Source organism: Oryzias latipes, chromosome 23 (assembly GCF_002234675.1).
Source record: "Oryzias latipes chromosome 23, ASM223467v1".
Taxonomy (NCBI): Eukaryota; Metazoa; Chordata; class Actinopteri; order Beloniformes; family Adrianichthyidae; genus Oryzias; species Oryzias latipes.
In genome coordinates this window covers 17,862,114-17,890,024 of record NC_019881.2, presented here as the reverse complement: position 1 = coordinate 17,890,024, position 27,911 = coordinate 17,862,114, and the positions used below count along the sequence as shown (strand labels likewise).

General features: G+C 44.1%; 1 protein-coding gene across 5 annotated transcripts; it reads left to right on the top strand.

Moving 5' to 3' along the window:
• The first annotated feature begins 215 nt into the window (after positions 1 to 215).
• kmt2e (lysine methyltransferase 2E) lies at positions 216 to 27,699 on the top strand. Of its 5 annotated transcripts, XM_023952596.1 has the most exons (25): positions 216 to 992; positions 8,084 to 8,268; positions 11,105 to 11,216; positions 11,511 to 11,740; positions 11,891 to 12,030; positions 12,448 to 12,629; positions 12,720 to 12,758; positions 12,844 to 13,044; positions 13,178 to 13,308; positions 14,007 to 14,124; positions 14,221 to 14,330; positions 14,412 to 14,664; positions 15,382 to 15,480; positions 17,310 to 17,387; positions 17,874 to 18,059; positions 18,172 to 18,498; positions 18,838 to 19,137; positions 19,623 to 19,767; positions 21,552 to 21,778; positions 22,025 to 22,081; positions 22,157 to 22,687; positions 23,007 to 23,254; positions 23,330 to 23,409; positions 24,293 to 24,372; positions 25,510 to 27,699. In XM_023952596.1, exons 2-25 carry the CDS (start codon positions 8,198 to 8,200, stop codon positions 26,545 to 26,547), a joined length of 4,983 nt encoding a protein of 1,660 aa, XP_023808364.1. In that variant the 5' UTR covers positions 216 to 992; positions 8,084 to 8,197; the 3' UTR covers positions 26,548 to 27,699. The 5 variants fall into 5 exon arrangements, with proteins under 5 accessions (XP_023808364.1, XP_023808365.1, XP_023808366.1 ...); XM_023952597.1 differs by lacking the exon at positions 17,310 to 17,387; XM_023952598.1 differs by lacking the exon at positions 15,382 to 15,480 and having other exon boundaries at positions 217 to 992.
• Positions 27,700 to 27,911: the final 212 nt, after the last annotated feature.

Below are 27,911 nucleotides of genomic sequence, written 5' to 3'. Positions count from 1 at the left end.
GACTTTGGTAATCTTGCACACATTTATAAGAGTACTGGATTTTAAATAAAATTCAAGTTTAAATCAAATAAAACAATCAAACTTATTCCAGTCTTTTGCAATATATATTTATTTTTTGTTTAACAGGGCATGAACTTGCAGTGGGTTCATTTTAAGGCCATGACTATTTGGTACCCTATTTCCCTATTTGCCCTAAGGGAGAAAGGAAACAAAACAGATTTTAAACACGTAGTTATTTACATTAATTCACTTTCAGTACAAAATCTGTGAGATAACCATCACTACTTAAGCAACCAAAAGTTGTTTTGTTAGATTAGATTTAAATCAATCTAATCATGTGACCTACTGGAAACAAAATAAACTACAGAAAGACAATCTGCTCACGAAAGTGAAATAAAATCTTTCTACAAAGCTTTTGTTAATGTTGTTTTAGCTGCTTGTCTAAAAAATGTTTTTCAAAAAGTAAGACGGTTTCAAATTCCTTCCATCGCCGTTCCATATGTGGATGTGTACGGTAAAAGAAAAAGGCCACAAACCGCCCCTGATAAACAGGGAGTGTAACCCCGCAGTATGAGGAGGCGGTGCTAGTTTTTTTTTTCTTCTTCTTTTTCTGATGGCTTTGGAGGGAGGGGGGGTTTGTGGTGGAGGCGGAGTCTCGGCAGTCCTGGCAGGGCCGCCATTTTTGCAAAGGGAAAAGAGACTGGGTTTGGAGGATCTAATTTTTTTTAAAGTCGCCGATGACTGCTGCTCTGTTTAACGGTTTGTGAGCGATTCCATAACATATTCTGGTTCTGGCGAAACCAAGAAAAACTATGGAATTTTCAGAAATAAGAAGTACGTAAAGGACAAGTTGATATACAAACAATTTGAAGCTTGCCTTAGGATCCGCAGTGTGTGGACTGAAGTATTGTTTTGGTTGTGGAAGCTGCGACGGGGGTCTAACCCAGGTCCCCCATTCAACCATTCGGTCACTCCAGATTGGATTTAAAACGGTAAGTAAACTAGTATAAGTGCTAGTTCCAGGGTTAGCACAAATCCGACTTGGAAGGCTATTGTTGGCTTTAGTTAGCTGGCTAGGCACATCATGCTTATACTTGCTAACGTATCCAGCTGAGTTTTAAGCGTCTCTACTTGCTGATAAAAAGGATTAGATGATTGTATAGGTTTACAATATCAATTATATTTACGCTCATGTAACTACGAAAGTATTTAATTGATGCTACAGGTTCCTAATTAAGTGTCAAGTTGGCAAACCAACAGAGTACTTGCTAACTAGCGCATGCTACTAGATCAAATTAGCTTGACACAGACAGCAGAGCTCTTGACTTCGTTTATGGATTGACAAAACACGTAATGTAATGTCACGCAAATATTATGTAGTTTGGTTTGCAGGGATTACCCATCGGCGGTAAAGTCAATTTGCTACAAAGTTTAGTTATTTGTCTCTTACCGGCATGGACAACGTGATACTAGACTAGGAAAAGGTTTTATTACGTCGTGCTAACCCAAAATATAGGTTTTTCAGACGGTCAGAAGTGAACATTGGTCATGAGAAGCTCGCCGTTAGGAAGCACGACATTTTTTTTTCCACGCACGTCGATTTTCACTAATAAGCAGGCAGATAGAAAGAAAAGGGGTGCCACTTGGTGTTTGGTTTCACATGCTGACAGTATGGGCCATAATGCGCACAGGTTTATTTGCTTTTGTATACATATAATGTGCAGCTGTTCTCTAATTCTTCGCCCACACTAAAATAGCACTCGTATCTTAAACACTACCATATTAAAGACCTTTTAAGGGTCGGGGGGGGGGGGTCGTAAACGCATCCTTCTTCCATTTATCCGTGGTATAAAATATGCTGATTTTTACATCTTGTTTTTGTTAATCTCTCTTTAAGCACGAAAATCGATCATATTTATAGTTCTACTCAACTGTATATGCTTTATTTTCGATTTGATAGGTTAGTTTATATTGGATAGCAATTTTTACAAGTGTGATTTTTTTTTTTCTTCAGAAAAAGGCGCCATCGGCCAAGCTATGTTTACAACATGGTCATTGTGCAAATACCACATAACCCCGTCATGGTAGCTTTTTTTTTGCCTCACCTCGTCCTCACAGCACGATTTTCGTTCCGAAATGTTTTAATAATGTCATTGTTCAAAGTAGGGGGACAATCGGGGTTTTGATGCGCGCCAGCGATGCGTAAAAACGCTCCGTTGGTTGTGTCCCAGACAACTTGGAGTAAAAGCAGCTGTTAGTGACTTAAACGCCTGATTAGCGTATGCTGCTATCTCAATGGTTCATTATGGAACTGCAGTCTTAATACGATTAAGTAGATGATAAAAAAAAGAGGTGGGGGGACACTTTTTCGAAGCTATACCTCCTTGTAAAGGTAAAATGTACTGTACGTTCATGTCAGAGTTGGTGTCTAATTGGGATCAAATACTGCAACAGTGGGGGAGGGGATGTTACATTCGGGTATGTCGCCCCTTTCATACGATCAGAAACCCCATTGACAGTCCCAGTCATGGCACGAGTGATGGCACGAAAACGCAGTTGCTTGTGAACTGCCATTTTCGACGCCGATGTCGTTTCTCCTTCCTGTCTGTGACGACTAACACATTAATCCACCTCAGTCGTGTAAAACATCTACGCATCATGGTCGCTAACTTCCGTTAGCTCATTTAGCTCAGTGGCGTGTTTTCTTCTTTTTTTTCTGCCCCTTTTTAGCGTCGCGATAGCTGCCAGAGTTTTTCTGTAAAGCGTGTAAAAGGCCAAATTCAACACAAAGCGTGCTTCGATACTTCGAGTGCCTCTTTTTTTTAGTGTAGCCGCCTAACATCACATGTAAAGAAGCTAAGGCTGTTCACTGGCCCAGCAGTCTTCTGATGTGTGCACTTAGTTTGCTGCTAAAGGGACAGAGCTCTTTGGCAGACTGCACAGATTCATGGCACCCATTCTTTTCCCTTTAACCCTCACACGCTCTAAAACACACATACGGTTAACAAATAAATCAGTTGAACAGAACTGTACTTTCTGCTTAGATGCTGCTCACTACTAAGCTCTGTTGCTCTTGCCCAGTCTCCAGTGATCTCACGTGGGGTTCTCAGACCCCGAGAGACCCTGAGACAAAGCTGAAAGGCTCAGGCTCCCAATTTGTCACATGGTATTCCAGCTGGGAAGGGAAACCAGGGCTCAGGTGACCTGTTTTTGTGCTGCTAGCTGCGCCGTAATAGATCCCTCTTTAAACTAGAAAGCTGTCTCCCTGACAGGTGGTCTTAGTGCTGGAGCTGCTGAGACTGCAGCCCTACTACACTCCCAGAACCGTCCTGGTTCTCTTCTGTGCTACAGTAACATAAAGCAGGATCATCTAAACATGACTGGGATGTGGCACCAATGTTGGTGATGTTGGAATGTTACCTTACAGGCATGACATGGATCATTCAATAATGTCAGAGTTCTTCTCCTCCATACATGTCCACAAGCTTCTACCCATGTTTCTGCCACCACACATGCTCGCATAGCTCACATTTTCTTCAGCTGGCTAGTGCATTCTCTAAATGCTTAAATGACCAGCTGCATGTGTTCCTGCTTGTCAAACTTGTAATTACAATAGCTCAAGCAGTGTATTGTATTGGTGCCCTGGCAAAAAGAGTTTGATGTCACAAATGCTGTTGTAAATTAAAATTATTTGAAGCAACTCAACCTTGACCATTTATAGCTTGGTTGTGTGACTTTGTATACAGTAACGACAACCTGCGCTTTTCTTGAATAGTGTTTCCATTCATTCACTGTTAAGGTATTTGTGCGAATTCATGTTGATTTTATACATATGTGTGCAAACTCTCACAGTTAACTACATTATTTCAAAGATGCAGAAAGAATCCTGCAAATCAAACTTTCTGAAAATTGATTGATGAGCCACATCAGTATGTCGCAAAGTGCTTCGTCAACATACTTAATTTCTAATTAATAAAATGGGTATGGCTTTGCAAACCAAACAAACGCTAACATTGCTCGCCATTTTTGTTGCACCTGTAATGTTAGGTTGGGGGTGATGGGATGATGGAAAGTGCGGACAGACTTACTCCCTGGCAGCATTTCCACTCACAACTCTGAGGTGAATTCCTTATGAACTACTGCCACAGTGCAGAAACTGTTATAGAAAATGGCACAGATTGTTTTTTTTTTAGTTTGTGGATAAAAAAGCGCCATAATCATAATGAAACGATCACGGAACGCTTTTAAAATAAATCAGACGATGATTGGAGTGTTTTCTTGCAAATAGAGGGGCGGACTTGCATTCCATCCAGGTCAGGCTTCCTGTGTATGTGACTGTATTCGCCCGAGTGTATCAACCGTTTCTAAGCTGAGTCACCGCAGCCAGCTGTGGGCTCGCTGTGAAGTCACATTGCCGTAGCAGGGGGGGGGGGGGGGGGGGGGGGGGCACGAGATTGAGTTGAGACTTCCTAATTTTTTCCATGCTCCTCCTACTTATCTAAAAGAACAATCTGCTGAGGGTTGGCTGTCAAAACAGTGAAAACAGTGTAAAGCGTCTAGTTATTACAACAAATCAGTGCGAAAGGGAAGCTGTTCAAAGTATCACCACTACTATGATTTGTCAGTGAGGGTTGAAATGGGAGGCTGCTTAACTAGCGACAGGAATGTGTTCTCCTTTTTTAGGGGGGGAATAAGGCAAATATGGTTGTTTTGTGTTCATCTCTGCCACCCAGAGAGCTCACAGGTCTGTGTAGCATCACTGTCAGACAGTCCCCATCCACACACCTCCCCCACCCATTGCCCTCATGGATGGATTTTTTTTTTTTCTTTTTAAGGTCCCCGGTAGTACAAAGAGAGGTTTTTAGCTTTGTTGAAATCAAACGCTACTCATTTAACCAAATTTCCATTGTGTGCCTTTTTGCACCCTTTCGCACCGTTTTTTTAATCCGTTTTTTTCCCTCTTCTTGTTGAACTCATCCTCCCCTTTTTCTATGTCCCCTGTTTTCCCCGCCGCTTGCTCCGGTCACATGTTTCCACAACAGCCCTGAATTCAGCCAAAGGTGGCTTTAAATGGTCTCTCATGGTTCGGTAGTAATTTGGAACCGTGTCTGCGACATTGTCTTCCCCTCAGCTCCGCGTTACTTCGGTTTAGGAAGTGCATTAAGGAAGGAGGGGGGAAAAAAAATCTGCTTGGGCGGGGTGACTGGGCACAGGAAAGCAGGGGAGTGAGGGTATCCCCCCACCCCCCTTTCTTTTGCTGTATTTCTCCACTCCAGGGTGATGGGCAGTTCTAGGAAGTAGGAGGAGCAGACAGGCAGTCACAGCAGAGCTCAGATTTAGTTAGGAATGTTACTGTTCCGTACTTCTTTTTTTTTTTCCCCCTTCTCCCCGCCTGACTTTTGTCAGTCTTGACTGTCTGGCTGCAGTTCATGTTTGCACACAGCTCAAAGTGCCTCCTCCATTGAAGAATGTTTGAAAGGACAGGGCGAGAGGTTATCTGTCAGTTTCTATAAGTTAAGTGGTGTTTGTATGTGTGAATGTGTGCTTGTACCAGTGTGTACTCCTCACCAGAAACACCAGGACTAGTTGGTTTATGGAAAGAAAATACAAATTCTACAATAGAGTGCTGTTGGAGCATCTTTTTTGGTAGAGTTGACATTTACGATGAAGGGCTAAGACAACAGAGTTGTCCCACTCAATGAAAATCATGTGTTTGATGCTTTCAACGTGTCCTAGTTGCATTTTTAGGATGGTGGAGGACATAAAGAAAATTAGGCTTAAAAATGAGTTATTTCTTGATTTAAGGGTGTATTCAGACTCAAAATTTCAGTCTGAATACACCCAAGCGAACCCTGGTCTCCAAGACGGCCACCGTAGCCAGTGGTCATGTGATCCAAACACAGTCAGAGTGTAGCAACAGTTACACCACATACAAATGTAAAGCAACAATTGTGGTGTTATCAAAGAGGAAATAAGAATCCAACTACCTACTTGTTATGTTTATTTTAATCCGGCTGAAAATGCGTTTTAAATGGTCTCGTTGAACGGCACGTGCTGCTGTGACATCATCCTAAAATCTACCTTGCAGTTCCTTAACAGAATTGTGTTGCCTCCACCGGACCAAAAAAGCGAGTAAAAGCCTGACTTTCAAACAGGCGTTTTTTTTTTTTAACTAGCTTTGGTTCGGATCAGGAAAAGGCTGCTTGATGGCAGCCTGAATACAGACAAAATGCAAGGTCAAAGCTCTATCCGGACCAAATTAAGGGAGCCGGGTCTGAAACAAACTGTTTTCCGAAGTCTGAATACATCCTAAATCATTGTAAGTCAGGAGCAAGCAGGCCTCTAACTTGCTGCCCCGTTGCATCCTTTTGTACACGGCTAGATTCATGTTGGTCTTCTTTTTCCTCTTCCCAACTGGCATCTAGCTCAAAAGTGTATGGCAAGAAAACTCCAATAATGCTCGCCGATTTTGTTGCACCAGTACCACTAGGTTGGGGATGTTAGGGGCTCTAAGCTAGCAGTAGAGGATGTAAACAGTGAGCTCTTAGCATCAGGGAGGGGAAGGGGCACGGTGTTGCTTTGCTCCAACTGTCCTGCCCACAAATTAGAGGTAAATTTCAAATGAACTCCTGCTTTTTGGATACAAACTGCATAATCCTAATTAAAAGATCTTTTTTAGGAAAAGTTGACTTTAGTTTTAGTCATAAATTTGCCTGGAACCCTGTTTTTACACAGGTACCACACTCCAAATTAGAGTGGAGTTTGAAGCTTTGGTTGACATGCAGACCCACCAGTGTCTTCCTTTTTCTATTAATTAGGCCTGGAACTGACAGCTGTTTGGGCTGCAAGGGTCTCACAGTCCTGCTGGAGCAAGATTTAGAGGAAATAACTCCTACTTTAACTTCTACAGCTGTTAAATCTATTGAGGATGGCTTCCATTATTTGTTTTTCCCCCACCAAAAGACATTTTTCTAGAAAGAATCCGTGTAGTCAGATGTTTTAGCTCACCTGGTAATGACACAAATCTTTCCTCATAAGATACTGTATCTGAGTGTACTGGAGACGTGCTCGCCCGCAAAATATCCCAGGCATGCAGAGGCGAGTTTCATGCAACACTGCTTTTTTTTTTTTGCTTACAAAGGGTGCCCCTATTAAATACATGACATATTACTCCTTCAAAAAACCCTTCTCCCTCTTATTCCCCAAAGCTGCGAACGGAGCTTTTGTTTGGCCACAGTTTGCACCAACAGGCGGAGGTGTGACCTCCAGCCTATTTTGTCTCAGCATCTGTCCCCTCCCACTAATCCCGCTTATCAACAGAGCTCCCTGCATCAGGGACAGCCACACTAACGCACATGCTCCAATGCATGTTTACATCGTAAGGTGACACTTGGCTTCACCCAAACTACTACAACTATTGTGTTTTTGTGTAACCAGTCTAGTACTCTAGAATTAAAAAGGTCAAAATGTATCCACTAACAAATGCAGTGCTAGCAGAAGTAATAGCATCTTAAGCGTTTTTTTTTCTAATGAAATTCATGAACCTTAACACACAGTCAAATGACTCAGTTGTGTCTTTATTGGAAGCAGGTTCCTGGAATAGAGCAGTCCTTTTTAGTTAAAGGGGGCAAAAATGGCCTCTGTGTTGCATTATCCTCCCTCCTTCCATGAAGGCTTGCTGCTGTGTGTTCTCCTGCTCCCCTTTGTGGGGGTTTTCTTCTATTGCAGCCTCATGCATTTCTGGCAGATGGTGGTAAAAAGGTCGCTTTAGCACAGTTTTGAGCTGCAGCCCAGAGCTCACCTCATAACGCATATCCTGTTTTTCATAAATCAGTTAGCATAACTTGGTAGCTCTGTCAGGTGGGGAATTCCTGGTCAATGTTTCACTTTTCAAGAGACTCTGTGATTTGAAATTGTGCATCGTTCTATTACACGTTCTGGGAATGCCCCATTCACTGTGTGGTGGGTAATTTTAGTCTAAGAAAGAATGCAGTCATGCTTTTGTCTTAACAGAAACGATGGAAATAACGCCCTAAGAAATGATTTCCATTAATTGTTTCTCTCTCCATCTCCGCTTTTTCAGGCCTTGTGGATGCACTTGGATGTCTGCAATGACTGCTGTGGCTGGCATGCCTCAGTGTTTTGGACTCCCTTTCTCTGGACTCAGTAGGAAAACAAGTAATAAGCAGAGAACGTCATGAGCATAGTCATCCCAGTAGGGGTGGACACAGCTGACACCTCGTACCTGGACATGGCTGCAGGCTCAGAGTGAGTAACACCCGGTCTTAACAGGTCATCAAAAAACAAAAGTTTACACATGCAGTTTCATTTAGCAGCTTCTGCGTTTGAAACTAGTTATTAATGTTGAGTCTGATTTATTGAAGTTACCAAAAACAAATGGGATTTTATTGAAGTGGTAGCTTATTTTGGCTGATTTTGTCTCAGCAGTTGTAATTTTAATTTACCTGTACTAATTAAATGTTAACATGTAGGTGTGGTCTGTGTGTTTACCATTTTCTACTTAAGCAACTATAGCCCTGTTGCTTCAGCTGTATTTTAAGCATGCCGAAGTACCCCCCATGACTTGTGGCATGATGTTTGTACCCATTCACCGTGAATTTAGTAAGTGAAGCAAAAATGGTGCACAGAGCCATGGCAACAAGCTTCTTCTCCCCCTCCTCTTTTCCCCCCCTGTAGTCTTGTCAAGGGCATTTGCCATGACTTTTTTTGGTCAAATAAACAAGGCAAGACATATGACTTAAAAAGAACTTACGTCATCAACTTATAGTGAGGCTTCTCTCGCTTTAAAAGGGGGAACAGCCCACCCCCTTTCCCTGCATCAATCCTGTTGCCGTGACAGCTCGAGTTGCCATGGTATCTGCCCATTGCTCCCCTCCCTCCTCTCTGCATTGCGTGAGGTTTGTTGCTGTAGTTACTGGCCTGAGTGACAGGTGGTCCTCGAATAGATATGGCGTCTTAAACAGCCCCTAGGCATTGCCCTGCATCCTGCCTCATCTCCACAGGGCTCCCGCTCCGCAGCGGGAAGAAGTTACACCCCCCGCCCCCTGCCCAAGTTGCTTTTTGTCCATTTCTGCTCTGAGTCTGATTAAAAAGCAGATATCAAATTTCAAATGGGCTTCCACCTGCTGCTGCTGCTGCTGCGCAATTCCCATCCAGACCAGAAGGACAGAACAGAGATGGACATACATGTGGCGCTCCATGGAGAATTGCTAGGGAGCCAGCCGGATCTGTAACAGTGGGGCTGGCTACTCACCAGAAACAGCATCATGTCCTTTCCACGTCCCCCTGAATTCTGCAGCAGCATGACCAGCTGTTGGCTAATGCAGTGTGTGTGAGTGTGTCCACAGTTGCACACAAAGCCTGGTGTGCGCACACTCGCAGTCAGCATACGTAGTGTTGCCATAGCAGCAAGTGGGAGCTTTTGTGGAGCCAAACGCATTACCTCTTGCTGTTCAGGGCTGTTTTGCTTTTGCTCTAGTCTTTTTTTATTTTTAAATTATTTTTTAAATCTCCATAATTCCTCATCCTCGTTGACTGCGACCTGTCATGGTGTTTTTTGGATGCGGTTTTCCTTCTTACTTTTTCTCAAATTTCCAAGCTATTTATAGTGACTTCAAATGGAAATTCATTCCTCAAAAAATGGTTTTCTTTATCTTTTCCGTCTCTCTTATAACTCACTTCCCCAAAACCCACAAAAAAAGAGAGTGTGTATCCATGCACACACACTGCAAACACAAACCTGTGTGCTTTAACCTGCACACTTTCTGTGTGTTACTCCCTTGTGTGCTACTCAGTTGGTCACCGCCTTTTCTCCTAATTGTTAGCCCTAAACTGATAAAAGCGGCGTTCAGCAGTTGATCTGTTGTGCATGCACACACCCCTAACAGTGGCACCGCCTCCAGAATTCATGTAAGCACTCACATTCTGGCTTTGACAGTGAAGTATCAAGAGGTAATGCATACAGGAAGTGTTGCACAGTGCTGTTTCGGCGTACAAGGAGAGGCGTACCGCTGAGACAGGCTGATGCAGGTACAGTAACTTACCTCTCAAGTATACTAGTAGGGGCGAAATTTAAAGGAAAAGTCAACTTTATTTGTTTTTCTCTTTCAAACTTGTGTTTAAAGTTTAACCTTTTAGTTTTCAATTTTTTTCATTTGAATGGGTTGGTTCTTAGGACGGTGCCTTTGTTGGAAATGTCACTTTCAAAGTTTGTCATGTGTTATTGAGTCATTGCCTTACCTTTTATTCATTGCCTTCTTAAAGAACACTGGTTTGCTTGTTCATAAGGGGAAGTCCAACACGAGACTTTTGACTTCATATTTGTTTGAAGAAACCAGCTTGCAGTTGCGCTTTTATGGGTGACACATGCTTTCAGTCTAAGAAAGGAGCAGAGAGTGAAATGTGCTGCTCATGAGCTGTCACACAGACCTGAAGTCTGCGATTCTTTTTTCTGAAATTAGAGAATGATTTCATGTTAATGTATGATGGCAGTCTCTAGTTTTCAATTCCTTTACTCCATGTTTCCCTCCTTTTTTCCCCTTTGTACGTGACCACGCTGTCTCATAGTGTCTGTTTTGCTTTTACTTCCCTCTTCTTTTTGTACCAACGTCCTCAAAAACGGAAAAATAGATTCGCTGTTGGTCTGCAAGAACTAAAACAGGTTCTTTCAGCTACAGTGCCTTGCTTAGGGAAAGCAGATTTACTGGTTTGGCATGAATTGGCTGGAAAAGAAATGAACGCACAGTTATAGTTAAGCGCAAACGGCGCTGCATATTTTTGAAACAATTAAGTGACTTGGACCTGCGGGTTCAGAGGTCAATAGCTGTTATTTGTTGTCTTTCTGTCTGACTGTCAGCTTTTACTGCAGTTGCAAGAGTCTGTTTTTGTTGTGTGCATAGAAACCAGTATCAAAACTTTACATTAACTTGATACACCTTGCTTCTGTCAACATCACTACTTAAGATACATCCCTGCTATATTTTTGATGAACTTTCACTTGGAACTGTTGGAGGGGGAAAGAATTAGCTTGTTAATAGAGTTCAAGTCGATGCTAATGGGTTTTTTGTGTGCTACTGCTCAACAGACCAGAATCAGTGGAGGCCAGCCCAGTGGTGGTGGAAAAGTCCAGCTACCCACACCAGATTTACAGCAGCAGTTCTCACCATTCCCATAGTTACATTGGCCTACCATATGCTGTGAGTATAGATGCTTCCTTTGACCTTTGTACAGAAAAAAACACCAACTCTGTTTGTTTTTCTGCGTCAAGTTAAATACAAATTCTTGGGTCTGAATTAAGTGCCCAACAGGCATTTTTAATGAATAAAATACACCAAAACTGTTTGTCTAAGTTCGTATTTTTTTAAGCTAGCATCGATAAAGTGTCATGTTGATGACGGCTGAGTTTAGTCCTGTTGGATCCCAAATAATTTACAGTTCATCAGTTTAATTCATGACATGACCTGTACACCCCTCCACCTTTTTTTTATTAGGACCATAATTATGGGGCGCGGCCCCCGCCTACGCCGCCAGCCTCCCCTCCACCCTCCATGTTGATACGACAAGGAGAGGGGGGGCTTTTTGTTTCTGGAGGGCAGGACGAAGCTTCCAGGGGCACAACCCTCAGCACGTCAGAAGATGGCAGCTACGGGGCGGACATCACGCGCTGCATCTGCGGCTTCACCCACGACGATGGCTACATGATCTGTTGTGACAAGTGCAGGTAAGTCCTGAGCAGCACAAGTATTTACAAGTTGAGTCATTTTTCTCAGCCACTGGGGTTGAGTTTTGAATAATTTTTTTGTCTCAAGAAGCCAGTTTATAAAAGTGGCGCAAGTACTTGAGTTCATGAGTAACTTTGATTGGTTTACAGCGCCTGGCAGCACATAGACTGCATGGGCATCGACAGGCAGAACATTCCTGAGACCTACCTGTGTGAACGCTGCCAGCCACGGCACCTGGACCGAGAGAGGGCCATCCTCCTGCAAACCAGGAAGAGGGAGTGCTTATCTGGTGAGCGAGCCTGTGTTTCAAAACTACCCAGTTCATTCTCAGCAGTAACAAGTGCAACCGGACTAAGTTGATGTTTTCAGAGGCACATTTCTTGTCGAATGCTATAGGATGTCATTTGCTTTGAGAGCCCACACCAACAGCTCATCTCTGCTGTTCCTGCGTTCCTCACTGCAGTAAAAGGCCAGCTTGTTAGTGAATGTTGCAGGTTGTAGGCTGTGAGAGGGTGCAGCCTCCTCCCCCTGCAGGCCAGATAGACCTTTCATTAATTTTTTTCCCGGTCTTAACTTGGACCATAGTGACATCCTATGGACAAGAAGTAAACTACAACTGTCTAATTTGCCCGCCTATCTTCAGTGATAGCGACAATGTGTGGTTCTTTGTTCGTACTGCTGTGTAACAAGTTGTCTGCACTTTCAGACGGCGACACCAGTGCCACAGAGAGTGGAGATGAGGTCCCACTAGAGCTCTACTCCACCTTTCAGCACACACCCACCACCATCACCTTGACGACCGGGCGACTTGGCAATAAGCAGGTTGATAAGAAGCGTAAAAAAAGTGGTGATAAAGACCCCCCAGCACCCTCTGCCAAAGCTAAAAAGGTGATGTTTTTATTTTATCAGTAAAGATGGATAATTTAGTGCATTTATTTACTTTAAAATTGATCTCTTATGTGGTTACACAATCTCCAGGCCTTCAGAGAAGGATCCAGAAAGTCCTCAAGAGTAAAGGTAAGCGGCTGAAGGCATCACATGTCTGCATCTTTTTGATTTTTAACATTTGAGCCCTAACTAAGGAGAATAATGTCTTTTCCAGGGTGCTGCTCCTGAGGTGGAGCCGGTGGAGCACCCATCTCTGTGGGAGAGCAAGATCAAGACGTGGATGGAGCGTTATGAAGAGGCCAGCAGCAATCAGTATAGCGAGGACGTTCAAGTCCTGTTGCGCGTCAAAGAACAAGGTGACGGCAGAAGCTTGGCTTACAACACGCACCCGGCCTCTTTCAAGCCCCCAGTGGAGGTAAACCCTAATTTTTTTCAGCTTCATTTACCGAAACGTTGCCATTTTGACATTAAACCTAAATATATTTTGATATATTCAAATATACCATGTTAACAAATATTATACATATTTTTAAAAAATAACTTTCCAGAGTCAAGTTCAGAAGAACAAGAAAATCCTGAAGGCTGTGCGAGACTTGGCCCCAGACTCCCTGATCATTGAGTACCGGGGAAAGTTCATGCTTCGGCAGCAGTTTGAGGCCAATGGATACTTCTTCAAGAGGTCTGGATTCTCTCTGTAGTTTACAAATCAGACTTTAAAGACCCACTCTGATGAAAACTGTGTTTTTAACATGTTCTTGTGGCACATTCTGATGATGGAGGATATGTATCAAGAAAATTAAACTCAAAATTGCGTTACTGAGTATTTAATCATATGGTATCATATTGTGAATCAAAAAAATGGCGTTTAAAAAACAAAACAAAAAAAACAAAACAAAAAAAAACAACTTTTGTGACGTAGCTGTCTGCCCTGCTTCATTCTGATAAATACCACTTGTAGACGACTAGATCTGTGTACATTTTTAGTTTCTTCATCTAAGCTTCTGGCTCAAAACTGTACGGCTGGATAACTCCAATAATGCTCGCCATTGTTGTTGCATCAGTAATGTTGGGTTGGGGGTGTGAGGGGCTGTAAACTAGCTAAACTCTTGGCAATGGGAAGTGGAAAGGGCTGGTATTGCGCTGCGTCAACAGTGCCGCCCACAACTCTGAGGCGAATTTGTAATGAACTACTGCCACTCTGCAGAAACTTTGACCTAGAGCACAGCAGTTTTTCGTATTTTGGTTAAAGGTGGGATACTTCATAGAGCACTGGGAACGCTTTGAAAAGATGAATAGAACAGTTGAAATGTTGCTAGTTTCAGTAGTATTTCTGCTACTTTCAAATCATTTATGCCTCTCATTTTATTTCTTTTTCAGGCCGTACCCGTTTGTATTATTTTACTCCAAATTTGACGGGTTGGAGATGTGTGTGGACGCTCGCAGCTTCGGTAACGAAGCTCGATTCATTCGGCGTTCTTGCAGCCCTAATGCCGAAGTATGCGCAACCTTTCAAATGCAATTTTTGTTTAATTCAGTATTTTTGTTTGTGGTTGCAAACGGTTGGACTCACGCATTGCTAAACTTCTCTCAGGTGCGGCACGTCATTGAGGATGGCATGTTGCATTTATACATCTACTCGCTAAGGCACATCACTAAAGGCACAGAGATCACAATCGGTTTTGATTTCGACTATGGCAACTGGTGAGTCATTTCAAACTATCCGATGCAGAGTGCAGGACATCAGCAGTGAGGCAACTAACCCGTCTTGTAAATGTCTTGTAGTAAATACAAGGTGGACTGTGCCTGCGTGAAGGGAAACCAAGAATGCCCAGTGCTGAAGCACAACCAGGAGCCCACGGAGAACATGGGTGCAGGTGGCAGGCGCCGAGGGAGCCGCAAAGACAAGGACTTGGTCCGAGACGACCAGGGGCAGAACCAGAACGTTGCTTTAGACGGCGAGGGGAAAGGCAGGAGTGTGGGTGACGGCAAACAAAGAAAGCTTTCTCCTCTTCGCCTCTCCATCTCCAACAACCAGGCGAGTTTTTAATGCTCTTCAATGCACAGAAAATCTCCTCTTCCCTGTAATTTCTCTGTTTATTTATTTGTCTGGTGGTACTTTTCACCTTCATTATGCTACAATTTACTCTGTAAAAATGATCTTGGCATGGTTTTCAATTGTTATTCATTTTATTGGTTATTCCTCTTTGTTTAGTTCACTTCTTTTTCACCCATCCTTTCTTTCATGACTTTTTTTTCCTTCCAACTACTCATTTTGCTGCGATTTCAGTCACAAATTCATCCATCATCTTTTCACCAAATACGCTTTTTTTTATTAGGGAGCGTGTTGACTCACCATGCTAAAATCATTCACTCTGAGTGGGGAAGATGTTTGAAGAGCATCAGGGGGTGGGAGTCCTGTCCCAGAGCTGTGGCAAACCTATATACAAGCATAATATACACTTAAAACCATCTTATTGTACTTAAATATAACTTCTTTAGGAACTTATTATTTGCAACTTTGGAAGAACTAAAACACAATTAAAGTTCTTGCATGTTGCAAATTCTAATCAGGTGTGCATTTTTTTTTATTTTTGCTTTATTTTGCCCCAGCCCCCCCCCCCCCCCCCCCCCCCCCCCCCCCCCCATCTCCCCAACTTCCCCTCTTTCCCACTTTTCCCTGTTTCGTCTAGTCTGTAGCCAGACTGAATGACCAGCTGCGATAAAAGCGGCATATCCCGCTCTCCTCTTACAGGATCCTGAGTTATTTGAGGATGTAGAGGACAAAACCTCCATTAGCAATGAAGTAGAGATGGAATCAGACGAGCAGATTGCAGAGAGAAGGAGAAAGATGGTAAGTCTGTCAAGCTAGGGGCTACAGCTTCTTTTGATATTTATATTTTCCTTCTTGCACAACGCTGCTATCTAGCAGAAAAGGCAAAAAGTGGCAAATAGAATTGCCTCTCTGAGTTCTGGGTGTGAACTTGCTTTTATAGGAGCAGTTCTCCTCTAACTAGCTTCCTCCTCAGCATTACTTCTTCTCATACTCCCACTTTCATCCTGCATCATCTTCCTTCCTTCAGCTTTCAGTTCTGTCTTTTGTAGGCTTTTCTATGCCAGACATTCATTGTCCTCATTTGTTGCTACTTGAATTAAAACATGAAAGTCCCGCGAGAATGAAGCCATCATTGTGTCGGCTAAAGCTGATGGGATCCACAGGTGTTCTGGTTGCAGTGCTCCTTTAATCTGCTCGCGGCTGGTAGTGCGATATGGCCTATCATGGCGTCAGCACCCTCCCTCTGCCAGTGAGAGGTGGGATCATACATACGATCCAGTATAGCCCACTGACACGTGCACTCTGGAAATTACCCTGCAGTCAGCTTCATTTTACACAGTGGGCCTGGGGTGTTAAGCGCTGACTCATCTTTGGGCAACGCGCGGTTTTGCTAATCAGCTAGACGTAGATGGATAGTTGATAGGAGGGGGGTTGGAGGAGAGATGGGCTGCATAGGACCGTCCTTGTTGCCAGGGCCACATTGACTCGGAAAGATCTGATAGGCTGCGCTTTGTTGGCTCAGGAGATGGCGCCGGTGCCAAGACAAAGAAACACATTTACGCTGAGACCGCTATACCTGTAGTACTGCGATGTCATGAAGAGACCTTTAGGTGTGAGAGGTTATGGTTTATCAAAATCTAAACAGTGAATTGATTTAAATGTAAAAGAGACTAAAATTACTCTTCAGGACTGAGATTTCTCCTATATTTCCTGAAACACAGACTTCAGCTAAATAATATTTGTTTGACTTTGATCTCATTAGAAATGCTATCTGCGATCAGAGTATCATCAGCATAGTGATCCATCCTTTGATTGTCTGTTACGCCTGTTTTGTGGGGTTTGTTTGGTATGGTTTAATTGGGAGAGCAGACTTGGTTTCTGATTGCAGAGAGTTGCGTTCTAAAAAAACTCAAAATCTGCAAATTAGTAGCCATTTAACAACATTTTTGAAGTTCTAAGGCTGTAAAACCCTTTTAAAATTTTCATTAAAGACCTACTCCAATAAATATTTTGTTTTTCCCCCCGAATTGTTGGACATCGGTTAAAAAAAAAATTAAGAAAAAAAAAGATTTGCTAAATATTTTTATATTCAAATCACGGTAAATCTGTTTAAATCAATACAAAAAAAAAGGCTAGATTTAGTTGGGGATTTTCCTTACGATGTTGTCTGTGACTTTTGTGGGTTTGGGGTATTGTCCTGGTCGGGGCGCAATAGCTTTAACAGCTTTAGGGTAAAAGCTGTTCCTGAGTTTGCTTGTTTTGGATTTAATGCACCAGAAACCGCCTTTAACCTTGTTATAGCGAGGGGACACTGTATTTACAAAAAAGTGTTTCTGTGTGACTTTATTGCATTTTAAATGCAAGAGCTTTACATTTGATTGTAGAAATGGGTTACAGCTACAGGATTTGTTAAAAATATTGCTCTTAAATATTTGAAAATTCTCATAGTTTCTGTGTAAATGGCTTCCCATCAATGAAAGTGGCAGATTTTTGACTTCTTTTAAGATATCCAACTGAATATATTTTTCACCAGCAGAGGTTAGTGTTTAGTCCAGACCCCCAATGTCTGCTAAGCCTTGTTTAGGGGGGACGTGTCTCTTCTAAACTGGGCTGTTTCTTTATTAAAGATTCAGGCCAACCCGGCAGAGCAGTCCCATCTCGCTGTCGGGGCGGCTTCAAGCTGGAGGGGACTGAAACTCAAGGAGGTAATCTAAATCCATACATGGCCAGTTTTCACAAATAAACCCAACAACAGACCTGCTGGGAGGGGGGTTAAGCACACTAACCGCCCCATCTTCACAGACAAAATTTGGCCCTGATCGTTGAAGGAAAAACATGTTTTTCTCAGACTGTTTGGATGGTGTAAACTGGGCTTGAAGGGGGTGTTCTAACTGATGGTGGAAGTAGCCATGTTTTCCATGTAAGGAAATCCTGGAAAACTGCAGTGCTGTAATCCATTTTTGAGAAGACGTCATAACATTTTCTTGTCGCTCCCGTTTTTCTTTTGCTTCTTGTGCTAAAGCGAGTTTTCAGCCTTCCCAGCTGCCTCTCTGTTTGCATCACTGCACTACAGTACAAGTGTTTCGCTCTGTAGCCCACACTAACCCCTAGCACCACACCTGTGGCCTCGTAGGGTACTCATGAATGCCTTCCCTTTTCTTTGTTTTTCTCGCTCATCTGACTCTCTGCAGACCCGAGAGGAGAGGAAGATGGAGGCCATTCTGCAAGCCTTTGCTCGGATGGAGAAGAGGGAGAAGCGCAGAGAGCAAGCCCTGGAGAGAATTGGTAGCATAAAATCAGAAATTGGGGGCCGTGGCGAGGTTAAAGAGGAACCTCCTGCCACACCAGAGACTGCCGATTCTCCAGCAGTAACGCAAGTGAGAACGGAGCCTGAAAACAAAACACTTTTGGTCTGATGGTTAAACACATCTGCAAAAGTAAAAAGTCCTAAAATTCCTCTTCTTTTTTCTTTTTTTTTTTTTTTTGCAGCCTCTTATTGAGGTGAAGGAGGAGCCGGGCCTAAAGCCAGCAAAAGTAAAGCCTTCAAGGAACAGGAAGAGTTTCTCGAGGAACCGCACTCACATCGGCCAACAGCGCCGCCGAGCCCGGACTATCAGCACCTGTTCGGACCTGACCCCCGGCTCTCCGGCCGAGACTGTGGAGCCTCTAACCAGCGACGCTCCAGAGGGAGAGACGCTTCCTTTGCCAGAGCCAGAGGCGGTCTTGTCACAAGCCCCTGAGAGCAGCCCTCCTCAGAGCAGCTCGCCAGCGCCCGACAGAATCCGAACAGCGAGCAAAAACTTTAAAACTAAAAAGGTGTGGACATTTTCACTTCACAGTAGTACATTCGCTTCAAAAACTATAAACAAATGGAAAATTCTTATCCCATTGACAGATTTTCTTTGAATGAGCAAAAAAATCTGCTGACGGGGTACAAAAAAATGGGCTTACCAAGAATTCTTATTTTTTAAAAACTATTCTAGTTATTAAGACACACTTTCCTTTGAAAAACTTTTTTTTAAAGAATATTTTTATTGCAATGCAAAAAATGAGATGATTTTTCTTGAAACACGGGTCTGTTTACTTTAGGATTCAGTATCTGTAGTATATTTATGATAGCAAATTAATTGTGTTTTTATAAACGTCTTTGAACAGCACTTTGTGAGCGAATGGGTGGGAGAGAAACAGCAGGACCGCTGTGCCGTACGAACACCAGAACCAGTCCCGGAGAGGCCGCTCAGAATAAGCAGCGACCCGGAGGTTCTTGCCACGCAGCTCAATGCCTTACCTGGCATGGCCTGCTCGCCACAGGTCTACAGCACGCCCAAACACTACGTCCGCTTTTCATCCCCATTCCTGGCAAACCGCAGCCCGGCGACCCCCGGAGTCCCCAGTGGGAGACGGCGGTCGCGGGAACTGCCGGAAACGCCACCAGCCACCGGCTCCTGCAAAAAGGTACAGAAGAGGGTTTCCTCATAGACCAACTCCGATAAAAATTGTTTTTGGTGCCATTTGGGGAAAAAAAAGATAGGTAGTTGTGATGCAGAAGATATGTTGGATGGGCCACAAATGAGGGAGAATATAAACCGAGAGCTCTTAGCAACGGGAAAGGGAGGGGCGGGGTTGCTCCATGCTAACGGATCCGCCCACAACTCTGAGGCGGAATTTCTAATGGAATACTGCTGCTCTGCAGGAACTATGTCTTAGAAAACTGGAAAAGCTTTGAAAAAAAGATGATTGAAGTTGGACTTTAAAGCTCTTATGATGTAGCAAAGTAGGCAGAACTGCTTGATTGAGAGATTTTGTTTTGCTGGAAACTGCTTAAAAGTAAAAAAAAACATTTAGCAGCTTTGTTTTGATGTCAACAATGTTTACAAGTCTTTAAGTTGGATTTTCAGGGTTAATTTATGGTGTTTGTCTTGCTTTTTGTAATATGGCAGCGATGGTTGAAACAAGCGCTTGAGGAGGAAGGGTCCACAAGCCCAGCAAGACGACTGAGTCTGCTCGGCGACAGCCCCCTCAGCCCCTCCATCAGCGGGGACTCTGACAGCCCCCTGCCCTACAACGGCACCTGCTCACTACCTGGTAAGCTGTGCTAGAAACCAGGGATGTCCCATTCAGGTTTTTTCTGGGGCCTCGATCCAGAATAGTCATTTCATTTTGCAAATCTGCTTATACTAATTCCAGATCCGATCATTTGGTAACACATTAATAAAATATACAAATGCAAAAATAAAAACAATCCTGATTTTCCTCTATTTTTTTCTTCATTAACCTCCTTTATCATTTATCTATCAACAAGAAAAACTATTTACTAGTAAAAAAAGAGGTGATAATTCATCATGTGAGAAATATTGAACATTTTTGATCATGGATTCATATTAGAAATTCCCAAAAATTAAAAATGACTCTCCTCCAAAATCGTTGTTGTTGCATTTATATGATGACTATTTTCATGACATCAATGTAAAGACCCGTACACACCGGGACGAATATTCGCCAGCCGTTTTTCGCCAGCGTTTTTCGACACGTTTTTTTGTGTTCACACCCAGGCGATTTTCGCTGACGATGAGCCGAGCGAACATGCAATTTCATTCCCTGACATTAGATGGCGCTTAATGTAAAACAAAAATACTCCTGTACACAAGGTGGCGCTGCGCAACTTTACGCTTCTGAAAGTCGCTTTTTACTCAGAAGAAGAGAGCAAGTATTTATGCGCTTGTCAGAATCGTACAAAGAGAACATGAATATTTCCAGCACTAGTAGCTCTAGCTCCAATTCCAGCGATGAAGAAATTATTGTACTGTTGAATGATGAAAGACGCCGGAAAAGACGCAGATTTTGGGTACATCCCATACTTACGAGAAGAGAAGAACATGGGGAGTTTTATCGACTGGTACAAGAGCTGAAAATGTATCGTGAGTTTTTTCGGGGATATTTTAGAATGTCCGTCATTATTTTTTGCGGCAGTGTAGATGTTACTTGGCGTCTATCTTCTTCGCTGGTATGTGTGCTCAGAAAGGCAGTTTTGTGTTTGAGCGCCCCCAAGTTGTGTTTTACTGTAACTTCAGAAGCTCCAGACACGTGTGCAAAAGCGCCATTCTCATTGGTCGTATAGTTTTTGACGCGGCGCGTCAAACCAAAAAAACAAACCCGAGTGCCACTCCTGCTGCTGTTTAAATCTCATTAAAAAAAGAAAAAAAAAGCACAATATTTGTTTTTGTTTGAAATGCCTTAGTGGATTTTTGTCTTTGAGACAAACCAATAGAGACGCTTGCTGTCAGTTTGAAAGAGTTATTGAGCCTGGAAGTCTGAATCTGTGAAGATCTTGATAATTTCACCGTTTTGTTTTTGTGCGTCTCCTGCTCAAACTAGTGCTGTATCCTGCTGCACTTACGGCAATGAAAATTCAGGATTTATTAATGACTTCTAGTGGAGCATTTAAAAAAATTGATCACATGATCGGAGTGGGGTGTCCCGCTCCAATCATGTGATCAGAAATTGAAGGATTAAGAAGACGGGCGTTCCGTGGCTTTCTGATTTGGTCGGCTAATGTGGGTGTGGCCCCAAATCTGACATCAGATTTGTTTTTCCAAATCATGAAATAAAAAGCAGAATTCAGATTTTTATACCTGCAGAACACGTTAATATTTGCAGATCCTGCCAGCAGTATTGGAATGTATTTTTAATCTTATTTGACTTTATTTTGGTATAATTTCAAAGTTGGCGTTTTCTTGGCGCACATTTTCAAAATGTTCTGATACGCATTGAAGCGTATCTTCTTAAAGTTGAACCAGCTGCAGACTTTTTCCAAAAGTTTGAAGTTCCTGTGATGCTTAACAAGCCCTGTGTTGCTGTGTTTTCTCCAGAGCTGCCCACCCCTTTGAAAAAGCGACGGTTGAGCCCGTTGGATGCCTGCATGTCTGAGAGCTCCACCCCCTACGGTTCCCCTTGTGCCACACCCACACGAGCCGACCAATCGGAAACCCACGGAACGCCCGTCTTATTAACCACGCCGCCTCGACCCCGAACAGAGGAACCAAGTGCAGAGCCGGTCTCCAGTACTCCAACTCACGTCCCCAACACCCCTCAGGAGGTAAGGCTGCTGCCAGTAGAGCACAGGTCTCAAACTACAGGCCACGGTTTTCCAACAAACCAGAAGGCCCCTAGTGGCTAAACACACCTGATCCAGGTATTCAGCAGCAGATAAGGATGTCTTAAAAACAGGCAGGATGTTGACCCTCGAGGCCTGGAGCCTGAGGCTCCTGCAGAAGAGCATTATTAGTAACTGACATAGTTATTATGAGAATATGAGGTGATGAAGTCTCCCATTTTTGCACAGAGTGAATCTTCAATGGAGACCTCACCAGAGGTTTCCGGCAAGCCCTGTGTGCAAGAGGTAAGAGGTGTGATTTTAGTTAAAATTCATAGGGGATTCTGTTTTTTTGATGTGAATTCTTCCCTTCTTTTCCAGGCTGATCGTCCTCCGTCATTGGTCTCCTCTCCTTGCACCAGGAACCCCACTTCAGAAACACTCGCAGCAGAAGTAAAGTTGTCTGTTCCAGAGAGTCCTCAGCCTCCACCTGCTGAGTCGGAGGACAGCAGTGAGGACCGGACAGAGGGAGGTGTCACAGAAGGCACAAGTGAGCCTTCCACCTGTGTAGAAACGTGCGCTTCCTCTTATCCTGGGTGGATAAAAAGCCCAGAAAGGGGCTCGACTGGACCAGCTGGCCTGAACTTTTCTCCAGTCAACTCGAACTTAAGGGACCTCACCCCGTCTCACACCCTGGAGCCTCTCTCGTCTCCTTTCAGGCACGAGGCTGCAGCTGGAGCTACAGCAGGGACGGGGTCACAGGCTCCCTCCCAGCCTCAGTTTAGTGAGTCCCAGGGACAGCTTTTTTACCCCTGCTTGGAGGAGGGGAGCATACTTAACGTCTCGCGTTCTCTGAATGGGGATGGCAGCGGCGAAGGAGGGTCTGCACAGAACCCCCCACAGAAGAAAAAGGTGAGTTTTTGGAAGGGTGGCTACGCTCTACACTCTGCGAGGGAACGAAACCACGTTGTTTGTACTTTGTAAATATGATGATACCGTTTTAAAGCAAAATTAATACTTATAGAACAATACTGTGTTTTGGGATATTTATATTAGCTCAACTGTCATGTTCTCAATTAATTAAGCTCTAAAATGAAACTAAAAAGATGACATGATCTCAAGGGAGACTTTACACAGACCATTTAAGTCTTCAAGCTGTTATGCTGCCCTCTGCTGGTCAGACCTGAGAGCCGCTCTCTGATTGTTAAATGAGGTCTCGCGTCGTTTCCAGGTTTCTCTGCTCGAGTACCGAAAGCGTCAGCGAGAAGCTCGTCGCAGCGGCTCCAAGACCGAATGCAGCTCCCCCGTTTCCACCCTCCCACCCCTGACCGTGGACGCTTTCCCCGTGACCACGGAGCCTGTCGGCGACCCCCTTTTACCCCCTGCTCCTTGTAACAACGTCACCACGGGAAAAGAGCCCCAAAGCGAGGAGACGGAAGCTGGGGGAGAAAAAGGAGAAGAGAGAGGAGAGGGGCAGTGGTACGTCTTTTTATAACAAACGCTCATCCTCTCAACAACACGTGTGAAACGTCCTAATGTGTCTCCTTTCTTTAGGACCTCATCGACTTTTGTGGAACAGACCAGAGAGCGCAGCTACCACAGAGCCCTCCTGCTCAGCAAAGACAAGGAGACGGGTGAGAAGAAATGTTTAGAACAGGGGTGTACAGAAAATATATGAGGGCCAAGCAATTAGCCAAAAACCCTTATAAATAACAACAAATGCAAATTAACTTTTTACTGAAATTCATTTCATTTCTTCACACACAACAGAAATATGTCTAAATACATTTTTACCTAAAGTGCGGTGAATTCCATATTTGAAGACCAGAAATACAATGAAGAAATAGTCTGGAAAAAATATTGGGTTGATATGAAATATTACAATTTGTCAACTATTAAATTCTCATCGTAAACTTCTACGTGTAAATCACACAAACACAAAAATAACGCAAATAGTTATCTTATACAGAATTACAGTCGTTTCTGGTTTTGATCACGGAAACAAATAAATCTTTTTTCTTCGACTTCTTTGAGTCGTACCAAAGACTCCATACCCAGGAGACACTCGGCATTGGAGAGTTTATCCCCCAAATGGTCCTCAAACTGGTGCGCAGCTCAGGGCTCCCCAGGGGATGGGGAGAACAAATTTCATACGCCTAGGTCTGTGTCAGCTAATGGGACTTTTTAACATTTCTTCCCATCAGCCACATGTTTAGGTATTTTAATGTAATTTAGACAATCGCAATCAAGAAATCGTACACGCAGCTCTTAAAGTGCTGGGAGCCCCTTATTCGTAATTTTATGACAGGAAATTTGAACGCGGGTCACATTTGGCCCACAGGTCGGACTTTGGACATGTGGGTGATATCATATTTGACAGAAAAAAAATAAGAGTAGTGAGCAAGCGATAGTCCTGCAGTGTCTGGTCTTTTAGGGGAGCAGAGAGGACGTTCAGACATATAGTTGTATAGTTTACTGTGAGATGTTCCAGTGTCTAATGATGCTCTCCTGCTGTAGACGGTGAGACTGAAGGAGGGGAGACCCCGGGACTGAGAGAGTGTGCATCTCCAAGTGTTCAGAAAACCCCAACTCACACCGTAAGGCTGCTTTTTTCCCCCCCTTTTCTTCCAAATGGAAATTCTCGTGTTCCTTTTGTTCGTTTAGAAAGGTCATAATCTATTTATCAGGAACTAAAATGTTGTTGTTTTTTTTTAGAAAGTTTGATTAGAAAATCACTTGAAGGTGAATCAAAGACCCAGTCTGACAAAAATTGTTTTTTTCAAATTTACTTATGGAATTTTTCTGACTTATTTAAAAAAAATTACGCCCAAAATTGCATCACTAAGTATTTCTTTATTGAAACTGTTGTGAACCAGGAGCAGATCCCCAGGCTTAGGTAAGCATGATGACTAGAGAGATGACGGAGAATTCATGTCTGTGCTGTAGCCTTTTGCAATTCTGAGAAAAGATGTAAAGATTTTAGCTTTCATTTTTTACCCAAAAACTGTAAGGAATCAGAAGGGAGCGTGTAAGCAGAGAGCTCTCAGCAGTGGGAAGGGGAAAGGGGGCGGGGTTCCTCTCTGCCAACGGTCCTGCCTACAACTCAGAGGTGAATTTCGAATGAACTCCTGCTGCTCTGCAGACACTATGTCCTAGAAAACGACAGGCAAATGATGAATTTGCTTGTTTTTTAGCCAAAATCAAAAAAGATTTTGGCTAAAAAACAAGCAAATTCATCATTTAAAAAAACACTGGGAACGCTTTGAAAAATGATCAACAGATATTCGGAGGGGGTCCTTTTTAAAGTGTTTGGCCGAATACGAGTTTTTCCCCAACCCCCCCATTGTGGGGGGGTTGGGGAAAAACATTTGGGGCATTTGGAGGGGTAAGGTTGTCCGAAATGGTTTTCTTTTTAAGGACTAACTTAACGTAAGAAATTACTTTTTTTTTTTTTAGTGGGACCTTTTTTAAAGTTATAAAATAATATTGTTGTGTTTTTTCCGAGTGCTGGCAGTCAGGCAATAACGTAGCTGACCGACGATGACGTCATCAAGTGGGAGTGGCGTCCAAATTTGAATTATTTTTCCATAACGCTCTGTTTGTAAGGATAAATGTAGGGGTTGGGAGCAGCCACAGGGGAAGAATTCGGATTTGGTCTTTGTTTTGATGTGTAAATAAAAGCTAACTTGAGAAATTGGATCCAATTCTAGAATTTTTCTTTTTCCTCCCGATAGTCCTGCTCTCCTGGCCCTTTGGCCCCGCCTTCCAGTCGCTCTGCAAGGGAGGAAGATGGAGACGGTCAGCCTTGGACGCCAAACCCAAGCGGCCAGCCGCCCAACAAGCCAGCTGGACCTAAGCCGGCTCCTTTGACTCCAACAAAGCTGCTTCCTGCTCCTCTGCCCTCGTCTCCGGTCCATTACCCAGGATCCTCTCTGCTTCATTCTCCCAAACCGCAGCCTCAAGGCTCCCCCTACCGCAGCCAGAGGGCGCTGTTCTCCGGCCAACTTCAAAACCAACCACAGCCGCAGGCACAGACCGGGCCTGCTCCTTTCCCCCCGTACAACACCCAAAGCGCGCCTCCCCCACCTCCCCCTCCTCCACCAGCACCGCCCGTCTCCACGGGCTACTTCCAGAACCAGAGCCCCTCCACTGCCGGACCTTTTCCCGGGTACAAACCTGCGGTCACGCCCCCGTACCCGCAGGGCTCGCAGTCCTTACTGCAGACTCTTCCTCACAGCGTGCACTATCAAACTTCAGCTGCTCCGCCCCCGCCTCCTCCTCCACCCCCGCACGCGATGGCGGCCCCCACCCTGCTGCACGTCAGCATGCAGCCTCCCCCCATGCAGCAGCTCCTGATGACCTCCGCCCCCCCACCGCCACCTCCTCCACAGGGGCAGAGCTCTCAGCAGCAGCAGCAAACCCCGTCTGGTAGCACCCTCATGTCCCTCACCCCACCGCCCCCACCTCCCCCACCCCCACCTGCCCCCGCCTCCAGCGCTGCACTGCAGCCCCACCACTATCAGAACTTGGGGGGGTTTCAAGCGCCTCTGATGCACCCCGGCGGCGCCTCAAACCCATCCGTGCCCCCGACCACATACCCGCCTCCCATCCAGCAGACAGGACTGCCCCCGCCTCCCCCTCCACCCCCCCAACAGACTCAACAGGGACAGGCCCAGGCCACTTCCCCCCAGATGCCTTCTGGGCCTCGTGGAGCTTCGGCGTCCTCGACCCCCTTCCACAGCTCGGGGTACTTAAGCACGGGGTGGCACTAAGCGCCCTCCTGCAACCCCCCTGCCCCCACCTAAGAGCTCTGCCTGGGGTGTGTACCATAAAGTGTACATATGTTTTCTATGAACTCATGGCCAGTGGAAAACAGCTGAATGTGGGATAAAAGGGCACCTAAGAAAAAATAAATAAATAAGAAATATGGGGGTGGGGGGCGTAGAGAAAGTTTTACGAACTGAACTTTCAGAGAAGACGTGTGAAAATGAAGATGAACTATCCACCTGGTGCTCCCGGCCCCCTCCGTCTGGCCTCCACTCGTTTTTGTATGACTTCCTGTCGGCGTTGGGGAGGAGAGCTCCGTTCTGTCTTCAGCTCCTGCACTTTGAATATCGGTGGACATTCCAGGCCCCCCCCTCGACCCCCCAGGTCCTCCTCTCCGTTATCCCCGATACGTCTGTCGTCAGCTCTGTACTCCATTCGTTTTAATCTATTGGGTCATTATAACAAAGAGAAAAAGCTTTTTGTATAGAGAAAAAAAAAGCAATTATTTTTTTTATTCTTCTGTCTAACAACAAATAATCTGTTCACCGCTGCAGATTCAGGAAAGAACGATTCGGAGGAGACTGCGTCTCCGCCGCAGGAGGCTGCACTTGTGTGTCTGTGTGCGAGTGTGTGTGTGTGTGTGTGTGTGTGTGTGTGTGTGTGTTACGGCGTGTATGGCAGCTTAGGGGAGTCGAGCGCGCGAGTTTTCGTGCTTGTAGTCTTCTGTGGTAGGCAGATGGGTCTCACCTACAAGTAGGACGTTAGCGGCTTATTTTTGAATATCAATGGTTCTTTGTAGAAAGTGTAATTTAATGTATAGGTGGTTACTTCAGCTTTCACCAGAAACAGGATGTAAATATCGGCTTCTTTTCTTTTCTATGCTTGTAAAATTCGCTCCCATCCCATTTTGAAATATAGATGTAAATATGATCGTTTTTTCTTGGCAAAGCTGAATGTTTCTGTGACTGTAGCATTATTTTTATTTTATGGTTGTTGTTTTATTTTCTCCCTTTATTGACAACTTAACCTTGTTTTTTTATTATTTGTGTGTGTGTGAGTGTATGTTTGTGCGGAGGGGAAAAACTCACAGACACTGCACTGGTTGGCTATTTTCATGGTTCATTATAATAAATCACTGTATTGACAGTTTTAAACCATTTGTTGCGACGTTTGTCCGCATGGAAATCCTGTGATGGGAACTTGGAGGAAACTGCTGATGTTTAGGAAATAAGCAAAAATTCGCAGTTAAAAAAAAAAAAATATATATTTATTGTCTTACGCAAAACGTCGAAGGAATTTCCTTGAAAGTTGAAGTCGGTCAGAGATGGCGGAGAAAATGATAAATCCCACTGTGGCCTGAACCATTTTT

Bases quoted from the DNA above. Each gene is read 5' to 3' on its own strand.
- kmt2e (XM_023952596.1), top strand. From the start codon at position 8,198: ATGAGCATAGTCATCCCAGTAGGGGTGGACACAGCTGACACCTCGTAC. The intron at 13,309-14,006 runs GTCTGGATTCTC...TTTCTTTTTCAG, and splicing joins AATGGATACTTCTTCAAGAG to GCCGTACCCGTTTGTATTAT. The intron at 23,410-24,292 runs GTGAGAAGAAAT...CTCCTGCTGTAG, and splicing joins CAGCAAAGACAAGGAGACGG to ACGGTGAGACTGAAGGAGGG.